The sequence below is a fragment of the Danio rerio genome, chromosome 13, assembly GCF_052040795.2.
Source record: "Danio rerio strain M-AB ecotype USA chromosome 13, GRCz13ab, whole genome shotgun sequence".
Lineage (NCBI taxonomy): Eukaryota > Metazoa > Chordata > Actinopteri > Cypriniformes > Danionidae > Danio > Danio rerio.
Window position 1 is genome coordinate 39,873,900 of NC_141033.1, and position 21,227 is coordinate 39,895,126.

At 35.2% G+C, this 21,227-nt stretch overlaps 1 protein-coding gene across 21 annotated transcripts in view; it reads right to left on the bottom strand.

Moving 5' to 3' along the window:
- Positions 1–21,227, bottom strand: part of syne2b (spectrin repeat containing, nuclear envelope 2b) — a 200,618-nt gene that overhangs the window by 178,631 nt on the left and 760 nt on the right. For 20 of the 21 annotated variants that reach the window (XM_087279586.1, XM_087279597.1, XM_087279588.1 and 17 more), the window contains exons 2-9: positions 16,470–16,607; positions 5,336–5,397; positions 2,256–2,351; positions 1,709–1,786; positions 1,318–1,410; positions 1,005–1,201; positions 712–911; positions 530–630 (exon numbers count right to left, since the gene is read on the bottom strand). In XM_087279586.1, the coding sequence (XP_087135712.1) occupies positions 530–630; positions 712–911; positions 1,005–1,201; positions 1,318–1,410; positions 1,709–1,786; positions 2,256–2,351; positions 5,336–5,397; positions 16,470–16,557 (915 nt within the window). In that variant the 5' untranslated portion in view covers positions 16,558–16,607. Of the gene's footprint in view, positions 1–529; positions 631–711; positions 912–1,004; positions 1,202–1,317; positions 1,411–1,708; positions 1,787–2,255; positions 2,352–5,335; positions 5,398–12,067; positions 12,149–12,321; positions 12,548–16,469; positions 16,608–21,227 lie in introns of those variants that run through there. The other variant, XM_087279587.1, reaches the window with a different exon arrangement.

A 21,227-nucleotide genomic window follows, 5' to 3' on the forward strand; every position in this document is an offset into this window, starting at 1 on the left:
GTGAGTGAGTGATTTTGACCTGTTTTGAGTTCATATTTTAGTCAAACCTCACTAGAGTTCATGTGGAGGTGGATTGAAACACACTTTTCCAAAGGTGTCAATCTGATATTCTGAGGCACACCAAAGTTCAGATGGCAGCATTTACACTTTTTTTAGATGAAAAAGCTGTTTGTTTCAATCAAGCCAGTGAACTCGGTGACAAGTGCTTAAAGTGTGTGTCAGTGTCTGTGTGTGTGTACTGGTTTTGGTGGTTTACAAGGACAGAAATTTGTATAATGACCAAGGTATTACCTAGTTGTACTCCATTAAGGTGATTTACGAGGACATGCCTTGTGTCCTCATAATTCAAAATGCTTAAATACTTAATGGTGTCTTTTCACATTCAAATTTTGCCTCAGGTTTCCTGTGATTTTAGGTTTAGGGGTAGGGGTGAGGTAAGGCCATATAACAAGATGTTTTTATGGCATAAAATACATTATGCCTATGCAAAGTCCTCGTAAACCACCAATACAACGTGTGTGTATCTAACCTGCATTTCTTCATCAGAAACTGAAGCATCTTTAGAATACTGCAGGAACTGAGCAACGTAAGTCATGATAGACTTTTCATCAGGATCTCTAACATCAACATCTGAAATACAAATATACAACTGCTGTTTGATTGATATACTGCACATACAAAGCATACATTTTCAAGGCCTAACAGACTTACCTGCTGGATCTAGTAGTCTGGGTATATGAAGTTCTCTCTCAGCAATGTGGAAGGCTTCCTCCAGGTTTTGTCTGTTTGTTCTTGTTCGAGCTCTGGTTAGGTCAACTATATTTGGCCTTAGAGCATGAAGTATCGCCAAAAACACAACTCCACTCCTCCAGCTCACCTTGAAATCCTTCACATTCAGAGTACATCCAGCCCTGAGAAAAAACAAACATGAGATGATCGGTTTCACAGTACAGGTTCAGAATTTGTCCGTTCCCATCAATTTATTGAAGCAGATTGTTCCTCACCGCTGGCACTGCTCTCTGACCCACAGCAGCAGGGCTTTCTTGGCTGATACGCGAAAACGGGCATGTAAGGGTGAACCACGGGGTGGCACTGGACTGCTGCGGGCACTGCTGTTGGTCGAACGAGTGTCCAAACTCGCCAGCGACTCCAGAGAAGACTGACGGGAGCTGAAGGACAATGTGCTGGCCAATTCTTCAATCTAAACAATATAGAAGACACAGCAGAAAAATCAAACACCAAAACTGACAATTACTTACCATGAGTGTTTGTATTTATAAATAATGAAATCTTAATATTAATATTGAGTAAACTTACATGAATGTGCATGATAATTGTCCAGACCAGACCCAAAATGATGGATGGTTTGCCATCCATGATATCCGAGACATTGATGTTGACTAGTTTGATCTACAGTATATATGGGACAATGATGTTTACACCTAATTTCAACATTTATTATTATATATTTATCCCCACTAAACAAAAACACCCCAAGCCTGAACAAACTAATATAATTGATTTTTCAATACAAAAGGATTTCATAAACATATTCTTGCAATTAAAATGGAATGCACACAATTACATTTAAGTTCTCTCCCTTACAAACTGAGCTCTTTTAATTTGGGAGGAAAAACAGAAGACTGTAAACATCCTTTGAAATGTATTGTTACTTTTTTCCTGAGTTTCAATAGCTGGTGCATCTTACCGATTTCTTCTTAAGGAACGCTAGAGCTTTCTCAATGTTAGATCTGTGCTGAAATGTCCCTCTTCTTTTCTCTCGGCTCTGAAATAAAGGTTGTATTTTATTATTAGAAAATAAGTTTACTTTATTAATATTTTGCCATTCTGAGATTCATTATTCATGATCAAATAAGTTTGTTCTGCATTGTGCAAGCCTAGTCAATGCTCATTGCTAGTACTCAAACATTTTGAATCACATTTGGAGTGCGTGTGTTCATACAGTATAGACCATTTTGAGGGATGTAAACAATAACAATGATCCTAATGTATTTCCTGTTTTACATTTTTATTTTCTATAGCTTCTGAGAATCCAAAAAAGTCCACATATTGATAAATAATGTTCTGACAGCTGTTTTAACATTAAGAAATTATTAAATTGCCTCTTGTTGCAGTTAAAAAATAGTTTGAAAACTAGCAGGAAATATTCATGGGCCAATAGCATCTGAAATGGTCAACATAGAGTAAATACATATAGATACACTTTGGTTATTGAAAACTAACTATCCACTTACGATTCTCTGACCACTCATGACCTCCAGCAGGTCCAAAAGTCTGCTTCCATCTCTGAATTCATTGAAAAGATCCACCACTGTAACTGGAGGACTCCTCTGAGGAAGCACAATCAAATATGTCATATTAAACACCCAAATGGACATGGTACTGTATATAACGTCATAACTAAACCACAAGTAAACCACACAAAAACTGGTTTGGCTATATCTTACCACAAATAATGACAAAACACATTATAGCTAGAAAAAAAATGTTCACAGCAGTCATGCACATCATATTTACCAACATAATCTCACTTTATACCAAATTTATATTGTTGTGAACTGGGTACAGTGCATCCGGAAAGTATTCATAGCGCTTTTTTCCACTTTTTTCATGTTACAGTCGTAGTGGATTAAATTAGTTTATTTTCTCAAAATTCTACACACATTACCCCATAATGGCAATGTAAATCACATGTACATAGGTATTCACAGCCTTTACCGCGAAACAAAATGAGCTCGGGTACATTCTGTTTCCACTGATCATTCTTGAGATGTTTCAGCAGCTTAATTGGAGTTCACCTGTGGTAAATTCAGTTGATTGGACATGATTTGAAATGGCATACACCTGTCTATATAAGGTCCCCGGGTTGGCAGTGCATGTGAAAGCACAAACCAAGCATGAAGACAAAGGAATTGCCTGTAGAACTCCGAGACAGGATTGTCTCAAGGCACAAGGCTGGGGAAGGTTACATACAAATTTCTGCTGTTCTGAAAGTTCCAATGAGCACAGTGACCTCCACCATCTGTAAGAGAAAGATGTTTAGAATTACCAGGACTCTTCCTAGAGCTGGCCAGCCAGCTAAGATGAGGTGATGGTTACTCTGTCTGAGCTACAGTGTTTTTCTGTGGAGAGAGGAGAACCTTACAGAAGGACATCTGTGCAGCAATATACCAATCAGGCCTGTATGGTAGAGTCATCAGAAGGAAGTCACTCCCCACCTGGAATTTGCCAAAAGGCATCTGAAGGACTCTCAAACCATTAGAAACAAAATAACTGGTCTGATGAGACTAAAATTGAACTCTTTGGAGTGAATGCCAGGCGCTACATTTGGAGAAAACCAGGCACCACTCATCACCAGGCTAATACCATCCCTACAGAGAAGCATTGTGGTGGCAGCATCAAGCTGTGGGAATGTTGTTCAGCAGCAGGAACTGGAAGACTAGTCAGGATAGAGGGAAAGATGAATGCAGCAATGTACAGAGACATCCTGAATGAAAACCTGCCTCAGAGTGCTCTTGACCTCAGACTGGGGCGACGGTTCATCTTTCAGCAGGACAATGACCCAAAGCACATCGCCAAAATATCAATGGAGTGGCCTCACAACAACTCTGTGAATGTCCTTGAGTCGCCCAGCCAGAGCCCAGACCTAAATCCTATTAAACATTACTGGAGAGATCTGAAAATGACTGTACTTCGTTGCTTTCCACCAAACCTAATAGAGCTTGAGAGGTACTGCAAAGAGGAATAGGCAAAAATTCCCAAAGATAGGTGTGCCAAGCTTGTGGCATCGTATTCAAAAAGACTTGAGGCAGTAATTGCTGCCAAAGATGCATCAACAAAGTATTGAGCAAAGGCTGTGAATACTTCTGCACATGTGATTTTTCAGGGTTCAATAAATTTTCAACAATTTCAAAAAATATTTTTTCACATTGTCATTATGGGCTATTGTGTGTAGAATTTTGAGGAAATAAATTAATTTATTCATTTTGGAATAAGACTGTAACATAAAAAAAAAACAAGTGAATCGCTATGAATACTTTACGGATGCACTGTATATGAACACAGACTTCAGTTTTTGATATGCCAGCTTAAACACTTCTAAGTGAATTGTCATGCCATTACAAAATTGCTGTATTTAAGGTGTGATTATTTTAAAAAAGCAGTGATCTTCATTACCTGACTAAGATCCGATAAAGTGGGTCTCAGACCAGACAAGAAGCACTGAACCCATTCCATTCTATTGTTCCAGGCCATGTCATTAAAATATGCATATTTGTTTTACCACAGTATTTTAAATGGAGTTTCTACACTCGCCTGCTTCTCCTGACGGCACTTAAATTTTGGTCTTTCATCTTGTATTACACTTGAAAAACTAAATGAATACTAATTTAACCAAAAAATATTTGAATAACATCACAATATCAACACTGTAAAGGAACCCTATGAAATTGAAAATAGTCACATAAACCTTTTACTGGAAGTTTATCAGTAGCTGAAAAACACTTTCTGTGCATATAGCCCATTAGCCCTTAAACATTCAATTAAAATCATGTCAATTTCATGTGATTAACTTTTTAAAGATATGTTTCATGAGTGATTTTATCAAATGATTGCACATATGAATGGTCTTTTTGTATTCTTATCTAAAATCTTAAAATAGTTATGTTCAATTTATTTTGTATTCAACAACATAGTATCTATTTGCGTCAGTTTCAACAAGAGTCTCTTCACAGCAGATTTTCAGACATGTCTAGAGGACAAATCAAACAAGCTTGTGTGAACTCATCCTTTTAAAACCTTTTACATAAAACTGACAGCTCCAGGCATTAGCAATACATCAGCTAATATTCTAATGACTGTGGAGGAAGAGACAAACATACGAAGCTATCCAAAATAATAACGCCCTGACGTGCTTTACTTCAAAACACACACCCGTCCCAGTCATGTCTTGTCATTTGCTCACTTTATAAGTAGCTGTGGGTGTGAATATGTGTGCTGGTGAATGTGTGCGCTGAACAACTCCTGTTGCTGTCTATCTTTCTGGCTCATGTTTGAGGAGATTATATTTACCCCCTGCCCACCCCTCATTCCCCCTGCGCTATTGGAGAATGGTCAGGAATGACCTCGGCCAACAAGCATTTCCATGTGTGTCATTAATCTGTAGTTTAAATGCATTTTAAAAAGTGTTATTTGTTAGTCAGAACAAATAACTCAAAATATAGCAAATGAAGTTCATGGCGATTACATAACACAGTCTAACAGGGCTGTAGGGTTTCTAAATCAGGTTTAGGAGCGGTTGAACTTTGACCCTCACCTTAGACAGCTGGGCATTAATCCAGTTGGTGAAGGTTCTCTTCTGAATTTGTTCCTGCTCCACTGAGGGAAGAGCAGAGAGTGAAAACATGAAACCCAGTTCATACAGTCATAATGAGCGAATAATCCTTATATTGTTAATTATACAATATAATGATTATATAATGATTATATATTAGATTATATATTATATATTAGATTATATAATTATATAATATATTAGATTATATAATCATTATATTGTTCAAACTGAATCTCTGTGAGCTGCATTTAGCTGAATTTGCTCAGTCTATGAATAAACTGGTTTACTAGGGTTTTAGAATAGACTGGTTTAGAAAAGACTGGTTTTTACTAGGTTTTACTGTGCTCAAATTGCTTCATTACTCAAATGGATTGTGTTAACAGTACTCATTAGGATTCGTTTCTGAACTTAAATGGTTTGTTGCAATCGGTTTCCTCAAATGGTTTGAGTTATCTTAACTTTTTGGGTTTTACAGTGTACCTAATCAGAGCTCAATATTTATTAATACATTATTAAAAGCCAAATTCATGCTTTTAAACATTAATGCTCTCAGAGTTAACATGAACTACACTGTAAAACCTGCAGGGTTCCACACAATTCATTAACGTTGTCCCAACATTTTTCGGGAGATTTTTTTGGGACAACTTAATTGTTTTAGGTTTAATCTACCTAAATGTGTTAACTTAACTTAATATATTCAAGTTAACCTAACACATTTAAGAAAATTAAACCTAAAACAATTAAGTTGTCCCAAAAAAATCTCAGAAAATGAGTTCTTTCAGCTCACTTTGGATAAGTAGTTTGAACAAGCAGCAAGATTATTTTTTTAAGTGTAACAATAAACAGCTTTATTTCCATTAACTAACATCACCAAAGATTAATAAATACTGTAATAAATGTATTGGGCATTGTTTGTTCATGTTGATGAATGAAAAGCTCAGATGCAAAAACGTCTAAATGCCATCTGAATTTTTTTCTAAAGTGGAAATTTTTCTCTGTGTGTATGTTCAGGAAATCCACTTTTACGGCAAATATTATGTTCTTTGCATTGCCTTTAAAGTGAAATAACTAAAGACAAACAAAGGATCCTGAAAAAAATGCTCATTTTAGAACAGAATTTCAGATGGCACTAAGAGGTTTTTTCATCTGAACTCTTCAAATACCTTAAGAACCTTATTGTAAAGTGTGTACAACAAAAAAATTGTTGGGACCTAGGCAACTTTTCAAAGTAAGTTAAAATAACAAAAAAAATTACTTTTTGCCATATCATTTCACAATGAAAAATGAAAATTTTTAAGTCAGAAAAAACATGTAAAAATTAATTCATTCATTCATTCATGAAAACAAACTTTTGTAGTATTAACTGACGCACACCAACTGTCCACATCAAATGCAACAAAGACCTAAAAGTCACATTATACAGTATGTTTACAGCACATTTACCGTTTTATAGCTCCACAGTCAATTAGCTCACTTCTACGGCAAATAATATGTTCTTTGCATTGCCTTTCAAGTGGAAGAACTGAACACAAACATATAGGATCTGAAGAAAAATGCTTCTTTTAGAAAAAATGTAAGAAGACACTTAGAGGTTTTCGCATCTGAACTCTTTGAATGCATTAATAAACTTTGATGTAAAGTATGTACAACAACAAAAAAGTTGAAACCAAAGTAACCTCTCAAAGAACGTTAAAGTAGCAAATAAATGGTTGTTATGACTTTTTGTCATTTCATTTTAAAATGTAAAATGAAAATGTATTCATAAACAGGAAAAAAACATGTACAAATTAATTAATTCATTCGTGAAAACAAACTTTTGTAGTATTAACTGACACACTGTCCACATCAAATGCAACAAAGACCTAAAAGTCACATTATACAGCATGTTTACAGCACATTTACCGTGATATAGCTCCACAAAGTCAATGAGCTAATTTCTAAAGCAAATAATATGTTCTTTGCATTGCCTTTCAAGCGGAATAACTGAACACAAACATATAGGATCTCGAGAAAAATGCTTATATTAGGAAAAAGATTTAAGACAGCACTTAGAGGTTTTTGCATCTGAACTATTCAAATACATTAACAAACTTAATGTAAAGTGTGTACTACTGTACAACAAAAAAAAGTTGAAACCAAAGTAACTTCTGAAAGTAAGTTAAAGTAGCAAAAAAAATGTTGTTATGACTTTTTGTCATTTCATTTTAAAATGTAAAATGAAAACGTATTCATAAACTGGGGGGGAAAAACATGCACAAATTCATTCATTCATTGCTGAAATCAAACTTTTGTAGTATTAACTTACACACCGTCGACATGAAATGCAACAAAGGCCTAAAAGTCACATTATATAGCATGTTTACAGCACATTTACCGTTATATAGCTCCACAAAGTCAATGAGCTCATCTGCAGTGTGAAGAACATCTTTATCCTCCATTCTTTCACAATCCACATCCTCCATTCTTCTTCGACAAAACTATACAATCTCTCAAAGTCTGTCTAAGTGTAATCAAATCAACTACAAGGACTTTCTTCTCAAATAAGCGAAAGCCACAAGACAAACTCAACCACCAGCTTGATTCTCTCTGCCAGCCTGCTGCACCTCTAAAAGAGTTCTCACTCTCTCATATTAAATTCTAAACATGGCCTCACTCACTATGAATAAGACGCTCTGGTTATTTTATATCAGGATAATGTCTCCGAGATGTCGCTGTTGACCGACTGACCCACAAAGAGAGAAGGAGTGGGTGTTTGAACTGATCTTTTGACAGTCATCATTCACACGCTTCTATATCAGCAGCACACAATGAGGGAACGCTTTGGGATGGGTAGAGTTATCAGCTCAGTTTCCTGCGAATTTATTTAGAGTTCAGCTATCAAATACTAATGCGCTTTTACACTTGACATATAACCCAGTGTCATTTTTAACCCAGAAAGTGATTTGTCAAGCACAGAGGAAGTGCATAAGACTGTGTGTCATTTTATGGTGCTGCTGCAGTCTCTTTTAAAAGTGTTTAATTTTACATCAATTAAATGTACTCAGTGAAATAATAATAACCTATATATCCATAGTTTGATAGATAGAGCTGTTAGTGCATGCTGTTTCTGATGTGGCATGAGTTAAACTTCACTACACATTATAAAGGGCACAACCTGTCCAATAATTGAAAGAAGCTTGGCATTTTGTTACTTTTTACCACAAAAGAGCTTTTATTAAACATGTTAGATATAAAACATGCAATACAGATAGTTTTTAACTTTCTTTTTTAGACAACAAACAAAACCATACATATACTGTACACTCACCGGCCACTTTATTAGGTACACCTGTCCAACTATTCGTCAATGCAAATTACTAATCAGCCAATCAAATGGCAGAAACTCCATGCATTTAGGCATGTAGACATGGTTAAGATGATCTGCTGCATCAAAATGGGGAAGAAAGGTGACTTAAGTGACTTTGAATGTGGCATGGTTGTTGTTGCCAGAGGGGCTGGTCTGTGGATTTCCGAAACTGCTGATCTAATGGGATTTTCATGCACAACTATCTCTAGGGTTTACAGAGAAAGGTCCAAAAAAGAGAAATTATCCAATGAGTGGCAGTTCTGTGGGCGTAAATGCCTTGTTGATGCCAGAGGTGAGGAGAATGGCCAGACTGGTTCCAGCTGATAAAAAAGCAACAGTAACTCAAATAACCACTCATTACAACTGAGGTATGCAGAAGAGCATCTCTGAGTGCACAACATGACAAACCTTGAGGCGGATGGACTACAGCAGCAGAAGACCACACCGAGTGCCACTCCTGTCAGCTAAAAACAGGAAACTGAGGCTACAATTTGCACAGGCTTACCAAAATTGGACAATAGAAGATTGGAAAAACGTTGCCTGGCTTGATGAGTTTTGATTTCTGCTGCAACATTTGGATGGTAGGGTCAGAATTTGGCGTCAACAATATAAAAGCATGGATCCATTCTGCTTTGTATCAATGGGTTAGGCTGGTGGTGGTAGTGTAATGGTGTGGGGGATATTTGCTTGGCACATTTTGGGCCCATTAGTACCAATTGTCCATCGTGTCAATGTCACAGTATTGTTGCTGACCATGTCCATCCCTTTATGACCACAGTGTACCCATCTTCTAATGGCTACTTCCAACAGGATAACGTGCCATGTCATAAAGCGCGAATCAACTCAGACTTTTTTTTAACATGACAATTACACTGTACTCAAACGGCCTTCACAGTCACCAGAACTCAATCCAATAAAGCACCTTTGGGATGTGGTGGAACAAGAGATTCATATCATGGATGTGCAGCCGACAAATCTGCAGCAACTGCGTGATGCTATCATGTCAATATGAAGCAAAAAGGAATATTTTCAGTACCAAATAATACCAAATAGAATAATTCCAGTTAAATCTATGCCACGAAGGATTAAGATAGTTCTAAACGAAAAAAGGGGTCCAACCCAGTACAAGTAAGGTGTACCTAAAAAACTGGCCAGTGAGTGTACATTTAGGCTCTATAAAATATATATATATGTGTAATATCAAAATGAAATACAACTAAATAATAATATGATACAAAAGGAATTAAGAGAGGGAAAAAAAAGAAATAAGGGCAAGTTCTACTCTTTTAACTTTTTTTTTTTTTTACTTTTAATAGGAAACAAATGCTTATGTTTCAGTGTATGTCCATTTTAATAAGACATCCAAACATTAAATGACAGATCACAATTAATCATTACATTCAGATGTTTAGGCTAGTTTAACTTTTAAGGTTGATCTTTTTTATTTTTCTAAACTAAATGTAAAAGTTGCAGTGTAAAACCTAACAATCTAATATTTTCTAGTCATTAAATGCTGACGGTTCACAATTAATCATTACATTTAGATATTTAGACTTGTTGCCCTTTTTTTAAGTTGAGTTTTTAATTATTTCTATACTACAATGTAAAAGTTGTGGTGTAAACAGTTACAATTAAATTTAGCCAATACAACAAGTATATTCCACTCAAACTTTACTGAAGTTCATTGTACTTATTAGAGAAACTGTAAAGAAATATAATACCTTAAATCATGAGAAAACAATATTGATGAGGAATGAATGAGAACTTACTATATTTGAGTTCACAAATTATTACATAAAATTATAATAGGCTTATTGGGTTTCATTGTGTAGGGTTCTATTGTCAATTCACTCATTCGTTTTACTTCGGCTTAGTCCTTTAATTATCAGGAGTCGCCACAGCGTAATGAACCGCCAACTTTTCCGTCATATGTTTTACGCAGCAGATGCCCTTCCAGCAGCAACCCAGTATTGGGAAACACCCATTCACTCTCACATTTACACACACACATACACTATGGTAAATTTAGTTCATCCAATTCACCAAGCGCATATCTTTGGGTTGTGAGGGAAACCGGAGCACCCGGAGGAAACCCTCAGCAACAGTGGGAGACCATACAAACTCCACACGGAAATGCCGTAGTAATAATAATAATAAATTTTAGTAATTCATATTTTAGTACTGGCAAAGCAGTGGTGCAGTAGGTAGTGCTGTCGCCTCACAGCAAGGAGGTCGCTGGTTCGAACCTTGGCTCAGTTGGCGTTTCTGTGTGGAGTTTGCATGTTCTCCCTGCGTTCACGTGGGTGTGCTACGGTTTCCCCCGCAGTCCAAAGATATGCGTTACAGGTAAATTGTGTAGGCTGAATTGTCCGTAGAGTATGATTGTGTGGGTTGCGGCTGAAAGGGCATCAGTTGCTTAAAAATGTACTGGATAAGTTGGCGGTTCATTCTGCTGTGGCGACCCCGGATTAATAAAGGGACTAAGCCGACAAGAAAATTAATGAATGAATGATATTTTAGTACTGTAAAAAAAAGGGCTATATAAAGTAGTTTACAGCATTAGCTTGGAAAAAAATTTTTTCCTTAGGAGCAAACAACCTATTATTGAATTTCTTTAAAAATCAACATGATTTGTTAACCACACCATTTTTAAATAAAGAGGAAGCATTCTTTTGGTGTTCCCTCTGCTGTACCGAAAGTGGAATTGAATGACTAATCAATTGTTGATTTACCTCAAAAAGATTTCAACATTCATCTTTACTGATGACCTCCTTTAACTAAATAAAAAAAACAATTAAAAAAAAACAATTTAGTAATCTGGAACAATCTGGAATGTTTGTATTGTATAAAGTTCACACCTTGTGTTTAATGTGTTTTGGGAGGTGTTGGTCGTACAATAAATCATTAGAGACAACACCTCCCTTTGAGTGAACAACAGAAACAGGGAAATAGCTTTTGACTGACATTTAGCAGAGACAAATATGATGAATAAACTGCTTTATACTGATTCAAGATAATTATTTTATTTATTTTCCTTCGGCTTAGTCCCTTTATTCATCAGGTGTCACCAAAGCAGAATGAACCGCCAACTTTTCCAGCATATGTTTTACGCAGCAGATATCCTTCCAGCTGCAACCCAGTACTGAGAAAAATTCAAGATAATAGAAAAATAAAATAAAATTCACATAAAAGCATTATTGCAGAAATATTATATAGCATCAAGTGACTTTCATTATGTTTATCAAATATATTAGTCAATTTTTTAGCAAGACTGCACTGCTACTGTATGTCAGTTTGTATGTATGTATGTGTGTGCATTATTATTATGTGCATTATTTAGTTTTAAATAGTGTGCATCACCTCACCTTGAAATCCAAGTTTCTTCCCATGAGACCTTTCAGATGGCCGATCAACCCCAACAAAGCAAGGCAACTTCTTTTTGTTGTCTTTTAAGGAGACATTAACAGTAATAATTGCACTATGACAGATGCGGCTGAATGGTAAATAAGATGTTACATTGATGATTGCATACTGACTGATATTTCTTCCTTCAGAGCATATTTAGACACTAAGTTATGCATTTATATTTCAACTAATTTCCAAGCTACTACAAACTCACCCATGCTGATGTCATCAGATGTACTATTCCTGTTTTATCAATAGTTGTATGATGGAGTGTGCAACGGCAGAAACGTTTTATAGACCAGCCTCATCTTGCAGTACAGCAAAGCAGTGCAAAACTCCTGCACTGAAATTCTGGAGAGCATGTATTAGATTCAGATTTTAAAACTAACGTAAACACGGCACAACCTGCCCCGTAAGCTTTAGCTACGCAATTCAAGATCAAGCGCCAGTACTGCAGGTTTCATAAAAGCTCCACCTTTTACCTGTGCCAGAGAAACACACAAAGCATGTCTAAACAAGTGCAGATTAACCTAATGCAAACTGCTGTATCCTTAAGGCTTCAGCGGTTATCAACATGTTAAAACATTAATTATTCACTGAATCTTCAGATTTGAATAAATATGTTGCACAATTGCATCTGCTTTTGTTCTTGTATTTCAAAAGTAATTTTAACTTCATTTGATTTTAGTTCATTTCAGAACACTGACAGTGGGAAACATTTATTAGGTAAGTTTTTTTAACATCACAATTAAGTTTTTTTTTTCTCTCTAATGGGTTAAACATGACAAAACAAGTAGCCCGAGAACATAGAAATAATTTTAAAACATTTAACTTCTGTCGTTACTACTTAAATTGAAATAAATTATCTATTTAATTTCTTGTAAGGGGGTGGGAGGGTTATACCACTTTATACATTTCTGGAGAGTGCCAAATACATCCTAGGAGCTATGTTTTTGGGCATTTTTGTTTTTACAAATCCACCAGAGGGTGCTGTGTATGCTTTTTGACATCTCAAAAATTCTCTTGCGAGTGCCATTAGATGTGCTCAAAGCACGCTGCAGTGCATGCCAAAATGTGTGTGCATGTGGTCACGTGATGTGCATTTTTAGTGGTGTAATGTAGAAGCAGAGTTGTTCAGAAATGCTGGGTGAAACGCTAGTGTGGACGCGGACCGTTTTCATTCTAAAATACTGTTTAAAATAAAAACATGTTAGTGTAACGGGGCCTAAATGACCCTTGTCCTTCCCTAAACCCAACAAATACTGTTTTCAAAAGGACCGATTGTCCTGCTCACCCTCTTCCCTAAACCCAACCAATAGTGTTTTCAAAAGCACTGTTTATCCCGCCCACCCCCTTTCCTAAACACAACCGACAATTTTAAAAGCAATACAGAAAAAAAGCCCTTTTTTTAACCACATTTTCAGATTTTACCACATTCTTGCCCTGTTATTTACTTGTTTATTTTATGGCTTCTGTTTTAGTCTCACTCACTTTCTGAAACCATTCTTCGCTGCACTTGAACCCAGTCATCATGGTCATCATACATGACAAACTAACTGGACAAACTGGTAGCAGCTAGAAAACCGTCCATTTAGAAGCAGTCAGCTTCTAGCACGAAATGGAACAACGTCATACAGCCCCGTAGCATTTGTTTTAAAGACAAAATGCAGCCAAACATAATTTTGGCTACATAATTCAGGGTCTCCAGAAATGTATATAGGCCTACTTTTTTTAAAATGAGCTTATGTTGCAATCGACAAAAATGTAATGTTTTGTTTTCATAACTAACCTTAATGTGATTGCACAAATCATGTTCATAAAGAACTGTACACATTCACAGCAGTTTACTTACTGAGTACAAAAGTACTTAGTACAAAACAACCAAACACACACTTTAAAAGAGAGAGGGAAGATTTTCATGGATATAAAATCTAATTACCCACACCCTTCATTCTAGGAAAAATAAAACATTTTTGTGGAAATCTCCATGACTAAGGGCAACAGAACTTTAATTACATCTACCTATTTCCAAACATTCTGCAAACACATAACCATGCTGGATTTATGCCTTAATAATGTCGTTAGCTTAACTGAAACTGCATACTTCCCTGCTTTTTAGTATGTGAAAACCAGAAAGTAAGGCAAGTTCTGAAGTTGTCTGGATTTATGGGAAAGGATTTATTTAAGTGAATTGATGCAAGTGACACTAGTAAATAAGGCTATGTCATAGGGACAACGTGGTGCATGTAGCATGTCCAAAATTCATTCTAACTATCCATATACTGTCAAGCTCGAAGTTATTCAAACCTATGGCAAATTCTTAAAGTTTTTGTTTAAATGCAAATAAAAGCTGAGAATTTTTTTTTTTCCCACAATGATGTCTCTAGTACATCATCTTCTATCCAGTCTAGCTTTGGATTGGTTCTCCTCATATCTGAAGGATAGAACTATCTAAGTCAGTTTGGAAAACTCTTGTCCATCTGTCATTTACATAATGAGTGGGGTTCCGCATGGCTCGATACTGGGTCCTGTTTTTTTTTCCCGTTTACTTAGTTCCGTTTGGAAAAATCTTTGAAAAGCATTGCATAAATTACCATCTATATGCTGATGACACTCAAATCTACTTCCACATAAAGTCTGGGGATCAATCCTCCCTTCAGGCTTTTAAATTGTTTGGCAGATGTGATGGGTTGGTTAGAGAAAAACTTTCTCCAACTTGATGAGGGCAAGTGTGAATTTATTGTTTTCGGCCAAAAAGGTTCAGATTCTTATGGCAATCTGTCATTCCTTCCTGGAAAAATACATTCCTCCGTAAAGTGTCTTGGTGTTATTTTTGACTCTGCGCTTAAATTTGATCAGCAAATTAATGCAGTTGTCAAAAATAGTTATTTCTATTTTAGATGTATTGCCAAGCTGAATTCTGTCCTTTCTTTCAGTGACTTGAAGAAGGTTGTTCATGCGTTCATCTCTTCTCATCTGGATTATTGCAATGCATTGTATCTGGGTGTTAGTCAGAATCCTTTCTCATGACTGCAACTGGTCCAGAACGCAGCTGCCAGGCTTTTAACAAGCACAAAAAAACGAGAGCACATTACACCTGTACTGGTTTCCCTACACTCTATGGCACTTTGGTACATATTGTGGTTTGTTGAAAGTGCTCTAGAAATAAATTGAGTTGAGTTGAGTTCTTATCTTTTGAGAGAAGTCTGTGTCATTTCCAGTCCTAGTTGAATGAAAGTAACTTTAAGTCAGAATTTCCCTGAGGTATAATTTTAGGCTTTACTGTACATACAATAGAACTTTTTTAATGGATGTGAAGCAGACTCTTAAAAATAGAGGTTTCATAATTGTTGAGATATCCACAATTTTGATTTCCTCACAGAACCTTTCAGATAACTGTTCATTTAAAAGACTGTAACAAAAAGGTTTTATGGATGGCAAAATGTTCCTTTTTTTTACAGTGAGAGTTCACTATATAATTTGTGAGAGTGAGAGTGTATATACAGTATAATATAAAGCAGTGTTTCCCAACCCTGTTCCTAAAGGCACACCAACAGTACACATTTACAAACTCTGCCAAATCAAACACACCCGAATCAACTCATCAGAACATCAGAAGAGACTCCAAAACTTTAAATGAATGGTGCATATAAGAGAGACATCCAAAATATGTACGATTAGTGTGCCTCCAGGAACAGGGTTGGGAAACATATATTTCCAGATATAAAGACTATGCAATTTTAGAAACAACAATTGCTTTATTCAGAGCTAAGCATAATGTTTTTTAGGATGTGTTTAAGTGAGTGAGCAATGCTGTGTCTGAAATTGCATACTTTCCTACTATATAGTGTGCTAAAAACAGTATGTGAGCAGAGTTGTATGTCCAAATTTATAGTATTCGAAAAACAGTATGTGAGAAGTACCCGATTGACGTACTTCCGGCAAGATTCTGATGTGTGCATCCAATGAACGATACGCAATCTCATGATGCTATTCAAGTATTCATGAATAGGAGTGAAGTGAAGCAACTGACAATGGTAGTTCATGTGATCATGACAAATGGCGGATATAGTATGTCTGAATTCCATTCATACTATTCGCATTCATACTATATAAAACATACTTTTCTAACAGCCGCGTAGTAAATTTAAATATAGTATCTACTAAATTTTAGATGCACCCTATGATTTTAACACACACTACACACACAGAATCACCAGATAAATCATTTGAATCTACTCTTAAATAAACAGATAAAAGTTTGTTTAATGAATGAATGAATGAATGAATGAATGAATGAATGAATGAATTCACGGTCTAAAACAAAAATGACATTATGCTCAATTAAAGCTTCAGTCTGACCTTGCAGGAGTATGTGGACATCATCAATGTCCAGAGGGAGAGAGCCGCGTTCAGCAAACGGGTCTCCAGATGTCCTCTGTGATGCCATGGTTCCCTCAGAGACAGTTTAGCCGAAAACGACTCGAGGCATTGCAGCATCTGGAAAGTGGACAGAGAGAATGTTAAAGTGGTCAGTTTACTTTAACATTACCTTTACACAGGATTGTGTTCAAAGTGTTTTCTGTTTTTCCCCTCTCCTTTATAAACTTTGTTAAATCTTAATTTAAGAATGCAATTAGTAAACTGTAGTCCACTTAAATGGTCTATATTTAGACCCCTTGTTATTAGCAATAGTAATTGGCCACGATCACAGCAAAAAAATTATTAATCATTTACACATTTCAAACATACATCATACAAGAGACTGAGCATGATTTAATGCCCCAGTATACTTAGAGCAAAATTGTTTTCATTTATATGAATTCTTTTTGCATTAAGGGAAAAGAAGACAAAAATAGCTTGTAGCCTAATGATGTAAACAAAAATCCAGATCCATGGGCGTGTATGTGAATATGTACTGCAGAAGTGACAGAGGTGAAAAAGCAGCAGTTAAGAAAGCATTTGATCAGAGTGATGTGGATCTGTCTGCACAGGATCTGCAATTGACTGTCATCAAGTCGACAGATGAAGTAAACAAAATTGAACTGTTATGACAGTTTTATTAGCCCTACATTTGAGACTAAAGACAATATGGGTCTTGATACGTATATGAGACTTCACTGTACTTTCAATGAATCCTTCTTTGTATGACACAGGGTATGTTTACATGGACACCATTAATCCATTAATTCGAATACGATTAAGAAAATACTCTGATTAAGAGTTAACCATGTAAACAGCAATTTTTGGATTAAAGTAATCCGATTAAGGTCATAATCGAACTAAACAGAAATCAAATTAAGACATGTGGAGTATGGCGATTTAGACACATCATTTAAGTGCAGTACAGACATGTAAACACCGCAATCAAACTATTACGGTTGTGTAAGATTTTTCCTGCATTTTGCAACAGGAAATTCCATACACACACAACTGTTTGACTCTTTTCTCTGCACCCACCGAGTCAGTGAAGGACCACAGACACCTACATCGCGACATGCAGAGGTTTTTTCCGCATTGGGTGTGCGTTATCAAATTCCATTAAAACTACTCTCTTCCAGCAGTTCATACTCGCATCTATCTCATTTGTCACGGGGGCACACATGAAATGTTCCTGAATGAAAATGAAAGCTGCAGTAAAGTCGACAAATTAAAAATGAAACACTCAAAATTAAATAAAACTCCAGAGAAAATGTGGATGGCAATGACGTTAATCAAATTATGTGCTATGAAATGTAAAACGGGATCATGAAAGGAACATTCAAAAAGCAACTCATGTAAACACCTTAATCATATTACTGTATGATTCAGATTAAGGCAAATAATTTGATTATTGATGTCCATGTAAACGTACTGACATTAGTCATACTACTGAGACCCAGAATATGCATGTAAACATCACATCCTTTTAATTTCCCAAGTAAAAAAATACCATCATTCTACTTCACTTTAAAATCAAGTAGTCAGCGAAGATCTCACGTTATTAGGTTTAGTCACAAATTGTTTACATTGGCCAAAAAACGCTAATTAATACATGAAGAATCTTATAGATATAGTCGCTTTAAGATGTCGCCAGCTTTGCATAAATTCAGACAATTTTAAAACATTAAATGTCAATATTTAGTTATGTAAACAGCACTGCCGCTTGCACATAAGTCACTTTTAAACAAGCAGCTTTATGTTTCTGTATGTATTTGCATTTGCATCACAAAAGTAAGCATGAGCAACATCTGCATGGGCACATTTTTAAAATTCAGGCTGAAACTACAGATTTAAATTCCTATGGAAATGAATAGATTTCAAATAAACAGCCTCAGTAAAACACCAGCTCAATAATAATAACTTCTGTTGTGCTGTTATTTTTTTTTGCCAGAATATGGAACAGTCTAGAACAGATTTTCAAACAATGTCAGGATATTAATCAATTTAAAAAGTTGCATAAATATATATTATTAAAGGAATATAATGAAGGAGGTGATTGAAAAAGGATGAAATTAGAAAGGTATAATGAAATTTTAATTAATGGCTTGCAGTACTATGTATTTTTTGGGTTTATGTTATAAAATGTAAATGTACAAATGGATTCAAACATATAATATGTCAAAGATGCCAAAAGGATAAAATATGTCTCATGTAAAAAGAAAAGATAAAAAAAGAAGGAATAAGTTTAAGTAATAGACGAATGATGTGTGTGGGTGGGAGAATAATAAGCTTGAGCTTCATCCCCCACCATTTTCGACCATGTTGAATTTTATTTTTTGTTAAAGATATTTTATGTATGATATTTCTGTTTGAAAATAAATAAATAAAATCAAATGAAGATATATTGAGGACACATAAAAAATTTAAAATATTAATATTAAATGTATTTATTTGACACGGACATCACAATTGCACTGGACAACCAAATGCATTTGTTTAAGTGTTTTAGCAAACTTGCTAATTCTCAACACCTGTCCACAGGAGGCTTGAAAGAATTGACAAAATGGAAATATAATAAATATATATACACAACAGTATAATTCTTTACATAAAATTACTGAAGGCAAAAGCAAAGGTGACGTGATCTATCAAACTAATAGTAGACTATTTGTGCAAACACTGCTGTTTTGATTTAGGCCACTTTTTAAGAACACTACTAAAATATTTATAATACTTTCTGATTTTAGGCTAACAGGTAAATCATTGGACAGTTTGGCTCCCTTTCCAGAGAAAACTGATTGACCAAAAGAGGTCTTACACCTACAAAAACAATAAATTGAGTACTAATCACACAACATTCTCAAGGTACAGTATGATTAATTTAAAAATAACATAAAGAATGCAAAGCATAGAAGGAATTGTTAAAGTGATAGTTTACCTAAAATGAAATGCCCTCACCATTTACTCACACTCCAGTGGTTCTAAACTTCTATTATTTTTTTCTTCTGTTGAACACAAAACAAGATATTCTGAAGATTGTTGTGGGGAAAACATCCAAAGTAGGAATAAAATAATACTTGAACTGGATAAAAGAACTCAAGAAGAATCCTGACAGACTTTACATCTTTGAGTGAACTATCCCTTTAAATAAGTCAGCAATAGTGCCATCTAAGGGGCAAAAACTGCCACTTTTTCAGGACTCTAAAGGGGTCATTATTACACACATTAGAACACACATTAGAACAACCCTAATATAATAGAAGGATCAATTAAATTAACAAAATGTCACTGCTTCAATTAGACCAGTCTGTGACAGTGTGTATTTGTGTCCTTTTAGCACAACGTGACTCTAGTGGAAGAATGTGTGCTATCCAGAGCTGCACTCATGGGAACAAGAACAGAGAGTGAGATCGCTCACATACTGGCATAATAATAAGGAATGAAAACACAGCAGCCATTAACACATTCCCAGGCAGAGATCAACATATATGTGTGCATTATCTCTGAAGCAGAGTGGTGGCATTAGTTTAAAATCCCACTAAATGACAGAAGTGAAAGGGGTAAATGGAAACTTCATCCACACAGAATGACCACCACAGCATCTAAAGCATTTCACACCAACAGAACAAAACATACCAACAGGATGATATCTATGCATAGACAAGCCTTCTAGAAATATGAGCGTATTTATAGATCCAATTGTATCTTTTTATGTAGAGTATTTTGTATACTGACTGTTTAGGTTGTGGTGTTGATGTTTGTAAGGTGAAACCAAAGACAAACTTTCACTTTTTCACTGCAACTAAAAAATAATATTGGACTGGTTTGGCTATGTGTAAAATGAGAAATGTCAAAAACTCATAAATTGTTTGTATGTTATGATAACTATCACAATATAAAGACAAATATAATAAAAGACTAAAAAGGCTGTAAAATTCATGAAGCGTTAACATGTCTTTAGAATTTTAAATCGAGCTTTGTAATATTATATGACATTAAGGTTTTACCTTCAGAAGAGTCAAGAAATCAGTATTTTGTGGTTGATTTTTAATCATAAATGGAAAAGAATGTGTTATTTTGACCAACTGTAGTAACATGCAAAACGACAATGTTTATTTTAAACTATCAGAATCAATTATTAACATTTTACTAAAACAAACAACAAAATAAATACATTCAGAAAATTTTCAAGTGGTCTCTAATTTTCCCCCATAGCTATACTGTACAAGGTCAAAGTCAGATCATCCTAAAGATGACTATTTTAATGTTTTATAAAATGTTACTTGTTCTAAATGTGCAATGTATTTCTGTACACATTTGGGTTGAAATAACACAACTTTTTATAGTGTATAATATTATAATGTTGCTGTTTCACTGAATGACATTTATTCAGTAAACCATGATAAATAATATCCAAAACAGCAACAGCAACATCAATAATAGTATTAATAATAGATCAATTTAATCTATATTACATTTACATTCTTACTTTATGTTCCTTGAAAATTATTTTTCTTTTAAATAAACAACAGTTTCATAGCATACCAATAGAAGCCTGTGCATCTTAATTGGGATTCTCGTGTAGGCTTTACAGTGTGTAATACTGTGTAGACTAAAACACAATTTCTAACAGAGCCGGTAGATGTGGGATCACGATTTTTATTTATCCACGTTGCAGAAATATCTGGAAATTAACAA